General features: G+C 50.4%; 1 protein-coding gene across 1 annotated transcript in view; it reads left to right on the forward strand.

Annotated features, from left to right (window-relative positions):
* The window catches only part of LOC122381180 (metalloprotease TIKI2-like), a 61,816-nt gene that overhangs the window by 17,290 nt on the left and 30,881 nt on the right, over nucleotides 1-13,645 (forward strand). The window contains exon 4 of the mRNA XM_043365047.1: nucleotides 11,430-11,582. Coding sequence (XP_043220982.1) covers nucleotides 11,430-11,582 — 153 coding nt within the window. The remainder of the gene's footprint in view (nucleotides 1-11,429; nucleotides 11,583-13,645) is intronic.

Consider the following 13,645-nt stretch of genomic DNA (forward strand, 5'->3'; position numbering starts at 1 on the left):
AGGCCACCCGGTTTGTGGTTGACGGTGGGAATCATCCTGATCCTCAGCTGCTGATTGTAACCAGCAACAGTGTTCAGATGGCCGCTCATTGACGATGATGTCAGCTAATGGCCAACTATTCCTCTTGGCATCATGGCTTACAGAAAATTCACAGTAAGAATGCTCAACCAGCCTGTGTGAACTGCCCTTTTCAGAGCCCACCTGTTCGGCACCCGCGGCTCCCTTTGGGTACGGAGTCTGCGGGTGGCCCGGTGTTCGCCCCCACACCCCGTGTCGCTCTCGTGGTGTTTACGCTCAGACGCGAGGGGCGTGTGATTGTCCCCACATTTTCAAACGGCCTGGCTTCTGACGGGACGGATTGGACGCGCGTGTCGGGCGTCGGGCGCTCACTCGTGGCTGGCCCGTTCAGGAGATGGAATTCCGCCAGGAATTTGCCGGTCCCCACCTCCCGCTGTGCTGGGCCGCCCGGCCGACCCTCCCCCGTGTCCAAACCGCCCGGCCAGCCGACCGAAGGCTGTCCGAGCGGGCGGTACAATACGTGTGCTGATACAGGCGAATTTGACGGTCCAGTCGCAGACCTGGCTGGTCCAGTCAGCGGCCAGTCGATGTGGAAAGGTCATTTCTGACTGAGTGAGGCTGACGGACGAGAACAAATGCCTCCATACCGAGCGAGCATCGAGCGCGAAACGCACCCATTCAGGGTGATTTGTCTGTGTCAGTGCGCCGAATTTGTCAAACTCATGACTGCGTTTTGAAACAATTCAATCGTCTGCTATTTTGGGATTCAGGTTTAGCAGCTTATGTCGTTTCGCTGAGTGCAGTTAGAGCTTTAGAGATTCGCAAGACACCGAAAATGTCTCTAACGTCCTTGCTTGTAATTGATTGATCGCCCACAATTTCGTTTGTACTGGGATTTAAGTCTACATAACCATGACGTTATTTGTCATGATGCTGATTACTTTCTTAAAGATGAAAGCCAACTGCTTGTTATTGCTTTTTGACAGTTGAAAGTTTCAGCTAATCAAAACTTTTCATTTCCGCACCGACAAGTTTTAGTGCCCCGGATATTTATCAATTTCCATGCCCATTCAGCTTGTAACAGCTCTAGTCGAAACGCGGTGATTGTATGCTATTTATATTGTAATGACACGAATTCACATGATTGAGAGGCTCCATTAAGACAGCAAATACGGCATGAACATCAAGGTGACAGTCATTCAGGTTCATTTGTGTTCATTATGGCCATGTGTGCCAACCACAAGGCGAAAGCATTGGATGGTCGCCATATTATATGGCTTGTTATTCATCGATTTCATATTTATTTCGTCTCCATCTGATTTTGTTTTGACCTTTGGCCAAAGTGTTCAATGGCCATTGGGTGGCTAGGTTCAAAGAAGATCATTCTTGACTTTTTGTTTCGATATAAATATTGGTTTCTCCAAATTTGTTTTGTGCCCACCTGGCTCTGTCACGCAACTTTTTACCATGACCAAAAACGACACACATCGTCACACCATGCCAAATGCAATCTATCACAGCGCCTCACATCGTATCGCCTCAGCATCAAACCGTGTCCAGTGAGCTACTCTCCCTAACATACCGTGTCATTCGGTGCTGCGTCCTCCCTTCACAACACGTGTGCGTGGTTTCACGCTACATCGATTCGTATCTATTTACTTCATGTGATTCTCTCTAAACTTCGTTGTTCGCTGTTGTAAAACTACCGCGGTTTGAAATCCAGAAATTTTCAGCAATATAAGGTTCGTTTCAGTTGTTTCCGTTGTGATATTTTCCATATATCTCTGTCCAACTGGCCTATTGATCTTCCTTCCTCCTGGTCATCCAACGCCGAATGTTCAAGTTCGGTTATTCGTTCTTCCTCCCATGCAAACCAGCGAACCAAACACGCCCCCTCTGCCCTGCCCCCGCTTCCCGTCCTGCCCTGTCCTGCCCTCATGCCCCGATGGCAGTGCTATGATGTATGCGCCGCCGTGTATAGGTATGATGGATGCCTCACCTAGCAGTGGGGTGCGACTGGGTATGGGAGCGCTCCTCTCCCCTCATCTACCACCGGTGACCGCTCCTCGGCTGATGAGGTCGGTGGCGCATGTGGCGCTCTGTCTATAGTCCCACGACTGTGGAACGCTGATGAGGGTTTCCATGAGCTGAACATTGGATGAAGCAATGCTTTGTGAATGCAATTGGCTTACTATTGTTATTGGTAACGCTAGATAATAAGACATAAGTGCGATGTGAACTAATCAGCTAATTAGGAAACAACGTTCAGGGGGTCAGCTTATAATCAAGCGACTCCCGTTTTTGTCGATAGAACAGCTATGCATAAATTTCAACAACAGCATTCCTAATATGCACTTGCAACGACAAGAATGCGTGCTCCCATCTCCTTTACGATCATGTTCATCTCGTGCGGTTTTCCACAATTCAATACAAGGGATACCCACTGAATTCATAATAGAGTCCGAGTTATCCGAACATCTGATAGACTCATGATAGCAAAACCGATAGTTATGTGATATCGCTTTGCCGAAGCCTTGTTTGGAAGCCTTATGAAACACAATCTTTGTGGTTTTAAGGTTTTCTTTGATACACCGACTCATATTTGTTTGATCAAGCACGATTTCCTGGAACTATTTGATGGTTTTCAAGGAACGCAACTTATTTGAAATACCTTATCTTGTTGTTTCTTTAATTTTTGGTGCATTCTGTTGTCATTATAATTGAAATACTCCTTGGTCAAATCAAACCTCGCTGCGCCGAAGTGGGCCTTTTGGAATATTTATCGATTCAGGAAAATAATTGTGTCTTTGCGTGCCACTTTTGATAATTCGTGTAAACCACACTCACGTCACTATCGAGAGACCAGAGTCGTCACTCCACGTCCTTATGTGAAATACTAGTGTTCCGTAACGGGCAGGAGACCGGCAGATGTTCCCTGTTCCTGCTGACCTCTGAAGAAGCAGTCAGTGCTGTCCGAGCGATCACCGGGCGCAGTTCTTCACGAGGTGACGACTCGACGAGGGCCGGCGGTGACGGCGGTGGCGCTCCTATCTCTCCATCACCTGGCGGTGTCTGTCAGACGTCCGCCGCCCCTGACACACACTGACACACGAGCTGACACACGCTGAAGAGTGGTGACACCCGCCGACGTGACACGTCAGATAACTCCACAACTTGTTCAGCTTCTTCAGTATTACCCTTGCCGGCTCCCCGGCGTTCCCATGAAATCCAGTATCGCTTCTTCAGGACTGAAAAACTGTACGCCCATGCCGCTCCGCGTAAGGTAGCGTTCCGGCTGCGGGGGCGGCGGATGCGTGGCGCTATCTTTGCCAGCCTCCCACCCGTCCGGGGTTATCTCTGCTCTCACCTCATTAACCGCGGCACTGGCGCTGTATCACGTCCTCGCCCCATTAACTGCTACCGAGCTGTGGGCGGCAGCGGCGCCACGCCCCTCGCCCTCGCCCTCGCCCTCTCCCCACTCTCCCGCACCATCCCGCTGGGCACCGCCATCGTCACGCCTTCAACACTGACCGAGAAGTAAGGATTTATATGGATCAGCCCATCGGTTTTCCGAATTGGAAGGGCGTTTAAAATCTGTGATATCCTCGGGATTGCCTCAGGGCGTTTGGGTCACCCTGGGTAGTTTCTGTGCTCCACAGTGATGAAGCAGTTCGCGGAGCTAGTTTCCCCGAAACTGGGCCAGTCTGGCAGACCGGAGGCGGGGTGGCCTGCCCCAGACTGACGCCGAGACTGGCGCCACCCTCCCCCTCCTCCCCCAGGGCGTGCTGGGCCGCTCGTCACGGGGATGATTCCCTCCCCACCCCCACAGCCCAGAGCGGCCGTCGGCCAGCCTTCTTATGAGGTCTTCCGGCGCCGGCTGGCCGACCATAGACGCCGCCAATTGCATTGTGATGCACGGCTTCCAGGCGCCGGCCGCATTGTGTCTTATTGTGGTAACGGCGCGGTAACGCGGTGTGACGGGCCGTATAATACGGCGGAACACTCTCCCCGGGCCGGCAGAAATGTGTCTGATGTGCCGCTGTCTGACCGGAGCCGACGGCCATCACCACCAGGCGCCAACCCAACGCCGTCAGTCCACTGACGAGGCCGTCGCATGTTCCTCCCTTGAAAGTAATGCACAAAGACCACAGCGGGGATACCCGGCCAAAACGTTTAGATAATAAACCATTATTTTGGTTGATTTTAGAGTTGTCTCGCTCTATAGGTGGCTGCTGAATGCTGAATAAAAGGGCGCTGTCAAATCTCGCCCAGCATTTGCAACGTTGAAAGACAAATCGAGAGAGATAAACAATCGGCTGACAGCCAGTTGTGCCTTGTTCAAAACTCAGTCGGCTCATTCGGGCTTCAAATAATTCGGGGTAATGCAGCCAAAACTCTTTCAACATGATATGAACCAGGTTCTCCCAAGGGTGAAAGTCGCGTGCCAGTTTTCGATGTGTCTCAAATAAAAAGCGACAGGCTCTCTGTCGTGCGGCACATTCAAATGTCACCTCGTATCAATTCAATCTGCCGATGACACGCAGTCGGCACATTTTCTGCAGCGTTTGCTAATTTACCAAGAAATATGGACGACGCAATCGCCGAGACGGTCCGTTAATCCGTTTCCAATCGATCATTTTTTTCGGTGGCTCTCGGCCGAATCCGGGCGATATGACCGTGGTCAGGCGCAGCGCGTGGGCCGGCATATTAGGTGCGTGATATGATCTGGCAGCAGACTGCAGCAGCGGTCATTTGTTATACCGTGAGCCTAACGGACCTGACACTGACCGCCACGCAGATCTCTGCAGCCAAATCAATTCATACAGATTGGTGACGGTTTGTATATTTTTATAGCGACCGTCACCGGCTAGGTCCCCCATGCAGCTGAGTCTCTCTACCGAACTGTTGACGAAGTGGCACCATTTATATGGGATCATCGAGACTGTAGAGGCGACCGTGTTCCAGCATATCCAGATTTGTGTGAGCTCAATCAGACCGTGCAAAATGTATCCAGTGCTGATGTTCACTGGCTGGTAGCGTGTTACGAGTAACACCTACTGAAGGAAAGCACTTGCCCACGGCAACCCTCGTTATGGCCGAGTAAAAAGGCTATACGCGCATGTTTCTATAGTTTAAAATATCTGTGCGCATGGCTGCATGTCGGGCTGTTGAACTTACATGCCATGAACAGGAGCCCGATACGCCGGAATTAGCGCATAACTACGACTTAACGCTTGTTAAGCCAGTATCATTTTTCCTTCTTTGGCTGGCTACTTTTGTGATCGCGTGCTAATTAATCTCCAACCTTCGTGCAAGGCTGAAAAGAAGCCGTTTTGTTTGAAGTGTGCAATGTTTGGCAAAAAAGGCTACGCTGCTGTCCGGTCGCACCTAAACGGATCTTCAAAGGGCCGGCTCGGGCTGCTTTTTACTGTTCTGAGTGTGGAGCGATGGAAGATGTTGGGATTAAGAGTGAGAGGGGTGCCATTTGAACCCCCTGTCCCCGGAGCCTCCTGGAGCTCTGTCTATAGATCGGCCTTCCCCGTAGCTGGGGCCCACCTGGGGACTGCTGAGGGGAATAACGCCGATCTGTGTTTGATGTGCCGCCGCCGCTCCCGATAGCCATGTGTATCAGAGCCGGTAACCTTACCCGGACGGGTGATCGGGCCGACGATCAGGGACGACACGTCATCGTACCGCCTCACGAGGTGCACTCACCACCGCCGGCGGGTCGCGACTCGCGATCGACCTCGTACCGTGTCGGGCACCGCGAGCACTACCGTCATGGTTTACGGTTACTCTGCATCTTCCTCGTGGTATTATGACGGTTTGGTTGTAGTCCCGTGGTGTGAACCCGTGCAAGGAGGGGCATAAACTTGTAGTACTCGCTTGTGATACTCTCCCTATACATCTGATGTAATGCCGCTTCATTCGGCATTGAATGGAAACACTTAGCGGGTGTCTCTGAAGAGATATATTCGCTCTGCTGTGAGTAATGTTATGATTGCTGCCTGTGTGATGTGTCATTCACATCGAGTGTTACATCGAGACTGCCAACAGAAGGTACTGTCTTCGTGCCGCGTTGCAGCCAGTGATGACTAACTCGGGATGCTCTACACTCTCTCTCAGCTCAGAACATGACCAGAAGATCAGCCTTGGGATGGCCTTTGCCGTGGGAACACAAGGTCGTGATTCGGCGTGCAGATACGATGTGCACGTCAGTTGATAAGAAGGACGCGAGATACTGCAGAAGTATATGTGCAGTATGCGGATTTAGACTGGATTGACGCGAGTGGTGATCGTCCTTCGATGCCGACCATCTGAATCAGATGTGAACATCGTGACCCAAGGGCTTCCACTGCTGAACGTGCCTGCTGGATTTATTATCAGCACACTTATGTGTAGATTCGCAGAGTACATTATCCACGGGATCACTATTTACAATAAATCATAATCTTTGAAATTTTGATTTGCTCAGCGAAGTATTTGGTATCGGCAATGGGCATTGCCTATCTCTTTGATGTGTTGCTAATTGCTTGTTTGTGTTTATTGTTTAAAGTGCAGCCCGAAACTCGCTTCGGAGACGATAGATGCAATGTTTGTAATCATAATAAACGCTTTGATCCGGCCTGAGATAGAAATGAGTCATTTGTATTTATCTCTCAGCTCGCATGAAGTCTCAAAGGCTTTATCAATGTTTTGACAAAGGATTTATTGTAACACTTGGCCAATAAGAATTCCTTTCGATGTTTTTCTTGGGAAAATTATTAGCGAAGTGCGATCAGTTGTTGGCCGTGGTAATGACACATGCCACCTTTTGGCACATTCATCCCTCGAGTGGCGCATTCAGAGGTGAATCGCGGATCTGTCGGACCAGCAGCGACCGTGTTGCAGCGGTCGCAGCTGCTCCCAGAACGGACGAAATATCGGTGACATTCATGAGGCCGGGTGTTGCAGCTTTGACAGAAACATGGTCCGCGGAAATTCAGCCCCATAATCGATAGCAAAACTAGCACGCGAGTGACACAAACAGCGTTATAAAGCCAGTGGTCCGGGACCAATCCACGCCACAAAATGATACAGACTGTCAGGAAAACTGGCGACGCTGGCTCTGTGAAGGAAATTCTCCAAACCCTGTCGTCATGAGGTCACTATTCAAAGCACACCCACGGCCACCGTCATATATGGAACCGCTGAGCGGCCACGCCGAGGACGCAGCCATGCAAGCTGGTCTGCCCTGTCGCTAGTGCTTGTCTCAGATATGAGGCGTCATGAAACCATTATAAAAAGTACCCGGACTGCAAGTCGGCAGATTTAAAGTTTGTGTGTAAACTAAGAACGATATTGAATTACCAGCTCATTCAGTAAAAATAGCAAATCAATTAGCAACAGGATATTGTCTATACCTGCGGCTCAGACCATGCAACTACATGACATTTTTTAGCTTATTTTTATGAATCAATATTTTGAATTTATCGCCAATGATTGGGATTTCATCATCTCTCCGACTGTATACAAGATTTTTCTGATGCCTCTAAATGATCGTTAACTATTGTGTAGTTGTCTCAATTCCTGTTGAGTTGTGTCTAGAGGTATTTGCAATGACTGAGATGATAGCGGGTTTGAAAAATGAAAACATCAGGCATCATCCGTCTGGCCGATAGAACAGCTTAACGCCTGTCGGCTGCTTGCCACTTGCCGCATATTAACATGCCCGATTTCATTTTGATGTCCTCCTCATCAGATGAGTAGGATCAGTAGGACATTTATATTCTAATCTCCAGCTTTGTTCGACTTTGCCTCCTAGTCCGAACGCAGACTCCTACACTTTTGTTGGCCGTGAGTCCACGCTGAGCTATACGAACTCCAGCCTTTTTGGAGCACTGCCCTGGCGGTTGACCTCTGCGCATTGTGTGAGGAGGGACACACGATGGGCCGCCAGACACGCGCCGATCCGGTCCGATGTGGGCCCGATAGCCGGCCGAGCTGGCAAGTGGCAACGTTCCGCGGTAGTGTTCGCACTGCGATCGGAGCTGATCTCGAGCGGCACACGGCCCGGCCCGACCCGTCTGCACAGACTGCCTGATTGGGCTGATAAGGGAGAACGGCCACCGCCACCCCGGCGCTGCCTGTTGCTCTTGGAACGGGCGCAGAGGAGGCGCGATGGCAGACTTGTTAGAGATGCACCGATGACCCGATGGCGGTGATGGTGGCGATGGCGGCGATGGGAATGAGATGACAGACGAGCCAAAGCTGCCGCAGACGCACACCGTTTCCTTGAAGATGTCTAAGGCGACTTGGAATGTTCGCAGGTCACCGGGAAATGATAGGAATGTCTGGAGATGTATTGACATGTTGAATATCCCCTGAGGATGGTATGACGAGGACCGTCTGGAATTCTGCGTGCCCCTCCTCGCGCCCGCGCCAGTTCAAGCACAGGATGTTTACACAGCGATGATGAGAGTACCGGCGAGGTCGGCGGTCTGCGGTGGTGAGCTCCCACTGCTACGGACTCGTGTGCGCAACTCACTGTGGTTGTGTGGACGGCAGCGCATCACATCAGGCGATCATATGAATACCTAAAGGAAAGACCCAAGCAATGTTTTTCTTTTCTTTTCATCCGCCGATATATGCCATGATGATTAACCAAACATCTATCCATGCTCCTTGGCATTTCACTCGTGCTGGCACGTCGTGGTTTCGGCAACTCGACGTTCTTTCCCTCTCCCTTCCCGCCCATCCCTCAGCTCTCTTCATTTGTCCCTGGGCCTCTGCCTAATCCGCACTTCCGGCGCGGCGCGCGTGTCTGACTGGGTCCGTCAGATTCTGCCTCCGATTGGCGGAACATCCTTTGGCAGGGATGATGAACCACGGACGGCATGAGGATGTTGCAGAACGGTCTAGCGCAGGGGCAATAGACCAAGAATTAGTCCTTCCTAGATGCTTCCGTTTGGACTTGATGCGATCTGTATGGATTCTTTGATCTCCCTGTCTGCGCAGGTTCGCTTCTGGTCTGTGTCCGATTCCTGTCCCCTCGCTCGCTCCGATCTCGCCTATCTCGTCCGCTCAGGCTCTGAGTCCTCCTGATCTCGTCAGGGAGGCGAATTGACGCACGTCCAGTCGGAGGGGATTTTCACGGGATTACTGTCGACAATCAGATGGGCCCATTTGGAGCCGATATCCCGGCTGAGGTGTTGGATTAGAGGTAGCTATGGTGACGGTCGCTTCTGGCTCGTGCCCTCTGGCGACCGGTGCGATGGTGTTCGTGCCGATTTTCAAGGGTATGAGATAGAAACACTTCGTGGAGAACCCCGAAAACAGAAAAACAGAGACTTTGTTCTGGGTGAGTGACGTTTCGTAATTGTTTTTGAAACGGAGCATTGATGGTTCCGGGGACAAGAAACCGTACTAGATAAGATATGTGAGGCAATTGTTTTCTTCTCGGCGCACATTGTATTGTGGTTCGCAATAATTCATCTATCTGTTCACTTGAGAGATAATGGCATGGTTCAATAAAGCAGCTGTTTTAAAGTTGAATGCATGGCAGTCACAATTTCCCGTATACACTATACGCTATATCAGTTAAGTTCCCTTCGACGCCGTGCTCACCTCCATTGCTATTTTAGATTAACAATACATCCCAGATGCCCAAATATTATATCTTGACATTTTACGATTTATAGGTCACTATGCCGAGGCCGGTATTATCAAAGGAATTGAGCAGTCCATATCATTTAATTATCAGCCTCCAGAATGCCGGTGATTTGGTGATTTCTGGCGGCATTAGCGCACTTGCGGTGCGGCCGGGCGTTTCTTCCCGGGAAGTCTGCGTTTATGTCTGTGTTTTAAACAGTGGGGCGACAGAAAGCGGCGCTGTTGATAAATGTGACAGCGGCGGCCCGGCGCCAGTCCAACTGTCTCCCGTGATTTACGTCGTGCCGAGAGGCGATTGTTTGGTTTCGCTGTGTGTTTCCGGCCGCTTCATCCGGCCACAGTGTGGTGCTGAGCGATTGTCTGGCCATGGGATCAGTTCAGTTGGCGCAGCCGTGTGTTGATCAATTATTGTATCTAAGGCGGTCAATCGATGAACTTCTATCGATTTTATGATTCGATGCATATCGGTAATTTGCGTCGCTCGAATGAACATAGAAAGCTCATTAAAAGTAATGTTGTACATGAATGTAAAACTGTAACCCTTATCAACAACTTTGAAAACATGGAAGCATTTTCACCCTAGCTACATCATCATTGCTCTATTTTCACTTCCACCAAATGTTCCATTTCCGCCGTATATTCCCGCCTCCCTGCCGGTTTTGCCCGGCTGACTGTTCAGGGACCTGGGAGGTCACAGCGCCGTGCCTTTACACGCCGGCTCCAATCTCTCCTCGTGCACGCCACTGGCTGATGACGACGGAGTCATTAGCCGGTGATTAGTCGGCACTCTTTGTTTTGACTTACTCGGCGAACATCACCGCCGCGCAATGAAACATGCGGTGGATGGCTACCTCCGCACCGCCCGGGCTATTTTCGGCTGTGTCTGTGTACCGCTTTCCTGTGAGATTAGATGAGGTGAGCGGCGGTGAGTTGCGGTGAGTCGAGACCCTCTGCGCTGGCTGAGACCGCTGCCTCGCTCTGCGCGGCGCCCGGGGCTGCCTGCGGCCAGTCTCGTTGCCGGTCGTTAGCGGTCGGTTCTGATCCATCGGCGCGCCGCCCGGGGCCTCTCTGATGGCCAGTTCGGTGTGCGCCCGGGGCGGTCATAGCGGGCTGATGGGCCGGGCAGACCGTGCACTCTGCAGCGCCCCGGTCCGGTCCGGCTGACCGCCGGGCGGTGAACGGTGTGGTGCGGGAGGGCTACATCGCCAGACGGCAGTCGTGAGCTACAGCCGCACCGGGTCTCACACTCCAAACAGGCTCGGTAGGAGTGGGTAGACACATGAGCTCATTACGCCGCTCCCATATATGCCTTTCCACCTGATGTCCCGGTGGTGGGCACCCCGGTTGTGATTCACGCTAATAGAAATGTCACATGCCCGTCAGATGTGGCATCGCTGCAACAACAGCAGTCCTAACAGAGACAGAGATGGGTATTTATTTTGTTGAACATGCCAGACCCTCTGATGAAGATGGGAGCTTTAGATGCACTGCTCCTGAGCTTGGTTGAATAATGCTCGTTGGATACGTCACAGAACGTGATGCGTTGCAATGTGGTGCATTTATTTGTCCGGTTTCAACTCACATAATCAACACTGCACAACATATTAACAGCATGCTATTTCAACAAAGTGTCACGAATGATTGAGCTATATTTCGTCATTATTTCTTATCTCTTTCACAGCTTATACACCTATTCTATATCCTACACCTATCTTTGCTGTGCGAGTGCATTGATGCAGTGTTTTTCTGCCCGTTTTCAGGTGGTGTTTGCGCTAAACCAGACTCTGAACCAGCACGAGAGTATCCGCGCTGGGGAGGAGACTCCCCTGTACACCACCGAGGACCTCATCAGGCACTACAACTGCGGTGACCTGGACGAGGTCATATTTCGCAGAGACTCGTCCCAAATACCGGTGAGAGGAGGCGCCGGAAACGGCGACCGTAGCCGGCGGGGGATTGGGTGGTGGGGTGAAAATGAGACAATTTTAGGGAATGCCCACAGACATCAGTGGGTGGGGTCTGCGGGGATGCGTCTAAAATGATATTTGGCTGATTCGCTGCCACGATTGCGGAATATCTTCTGGTGCCGAGGTATTGTGATCTAAGGTGGTGGATCTAGCAGGATATTATTCGTCTTTATGATTGATGACTGATAACATTTTGCGCGCGACATGATCTAAGAATAAGTGGCTCTTAACCCGCGCACCGACGGGGGTCTGCGCCAACTTCGCACCGACGGGGGGGGGGGCGGATGACCGCCCCCCCCTGAGATCTCGAGAACGAAGCAAGATAGCGACAAGCGGTAAACGGCATCGGATACGCACGGCCAAGATCTACAATTTTTACAAAGGTCATTTTCAGGTCAGGTCAAAGATGACGTCACAGGGGTCAAAAAAGTCAAAATGGCGGCGCTAGATATGGAGAGTTTTTCTCGAATAACTTTCGAATTAGTCAAGATAGGAACAAACTAAGGGCATCATCGTGATCCTCTCGTCAATCCGCATCGAATGATATATATGTTGACCTCGAAAGGTCAAGGTCAAAGGTTGACCTCAGGTCACGTGACCTCGAGGTCATCATGTATATCATTCGATGCGTCTTGACGAGCTGAACACAATGAGACCATCCACGCGTCTGTATCTTGTTCCTGTACGGAGTTATTGGCCAAAAACCTTTGGTGACCTTTGATGACGTCACATGACCTCACAGCTGCCCAACAGCAAAACAGACCTCAAGGTAGTGAAGGTTGATGGTATATGAAGTCATGTATGGTATATGGGGCCATTCCGACCCGTTTTAGTGGTAAAAACAGGGAGTTGATTTTTCCCCCATTGACTTATAATGGGGAGGTCGCGAAATTGACCTGACCTTAGGTCACCGATATCAAAATTCCGAGATATACAAATTGTAGCTACTAATGACCTAATGATATCCTGCGACTTTCAAAGGCCTCCGACATCTACTGTAGCTCTGGCACGGTGACAAAGTTGCAAAAAAGTGACTTGAGGTTGGGTCATTCAAAGTGACCTGGTGACCTGACCTTAAAAGGTAGGAGGTTCAAACTTGCACACCATGTGTAAAATTGATGAGGTTATAGTCATACCAAATTTCGCGGCGCTACGCGCCGCGGTTTTCCCGCTATTTGCGAAAAACCTCAGGGGGGGCGGATATCCGCCCCCCCCGTCGGTGCGCGGGTTAAAGGGACCCTCCCACCTTAACATTAGATTTGAGTTGAGATAGCCAAAATGGGGTCCCTGGCTCACAATTACCGGTTTCGGCACTCACAACATCGAGAAATGCCTTAAATCGGAAATATTCAATTTCAAAATTGCAGCATTTTGATTCAGAGGGGCTAATGCTTAGGAATACCCCTCTGAATGTGTGACGTCAGCGCAGATATCTAACGATTTTTAAATGTTTGACTAAAACGTTTTGTAGCACGCGGTGGTATATGCTATTTGCGCGCAACATCTGCCGCAAACGCCGCACTTCTTAAATAAAGTCGCTAGAAACAGCGGAGATCCCAAAAAAAGTAAACAAAAGTAAAAGTCTAATATCTTGAAAACCGGTGAATATTTTTCGGTGAAATTTAGCAGATATTCGTTTTCGCTCTTTCTGAACCGAGCGACATCACTTTCATGCCAATTCATAAACTTTTTTGAAGGTGGGAGGGTCCCTTTAAAGTTGCATTTTCCAGGAAGTAAATTGTGCACTTTTTCGGTTATTGATGCATCGACCTTTGCTGCACTATTTTAGCTTTCGTCCAAGCATGTTAGTGGGTCAGACAGTCGTTAGACGATAGGCCAGACAAAGATTCACCGATGTGATGAGCTAAATCATATCGACTAAAATTTCGGACACACGTGAAGAGAGGATGCTCCGAAAATGTATGCCCAGGATATGAAATACCTAAATGGAACGGGGATGCCCCGAAACGTTTTGATGCGGATACGGATGCTGCGAGGAGCTTCAGCTG

Source organism: Amphibalanus amphitrite, unplaced genomic scaffold (genome assembly GCF_019059575.1).
Source record: "Amphibalanus amphitrite isolate SeventyFive unplaced genomic scaffold, NRLGWU_Aamphi_draft 000115F_arrow, whole genome shotgun sequence".
In the NCBI taxonomy this organism is placed as follows: Eukaryota; Metazoa; Arthropoda; class Thecostraca; order Balanomorpha; family Balanidae; genus Amphibalanus; species Amphibalanus amphitrite.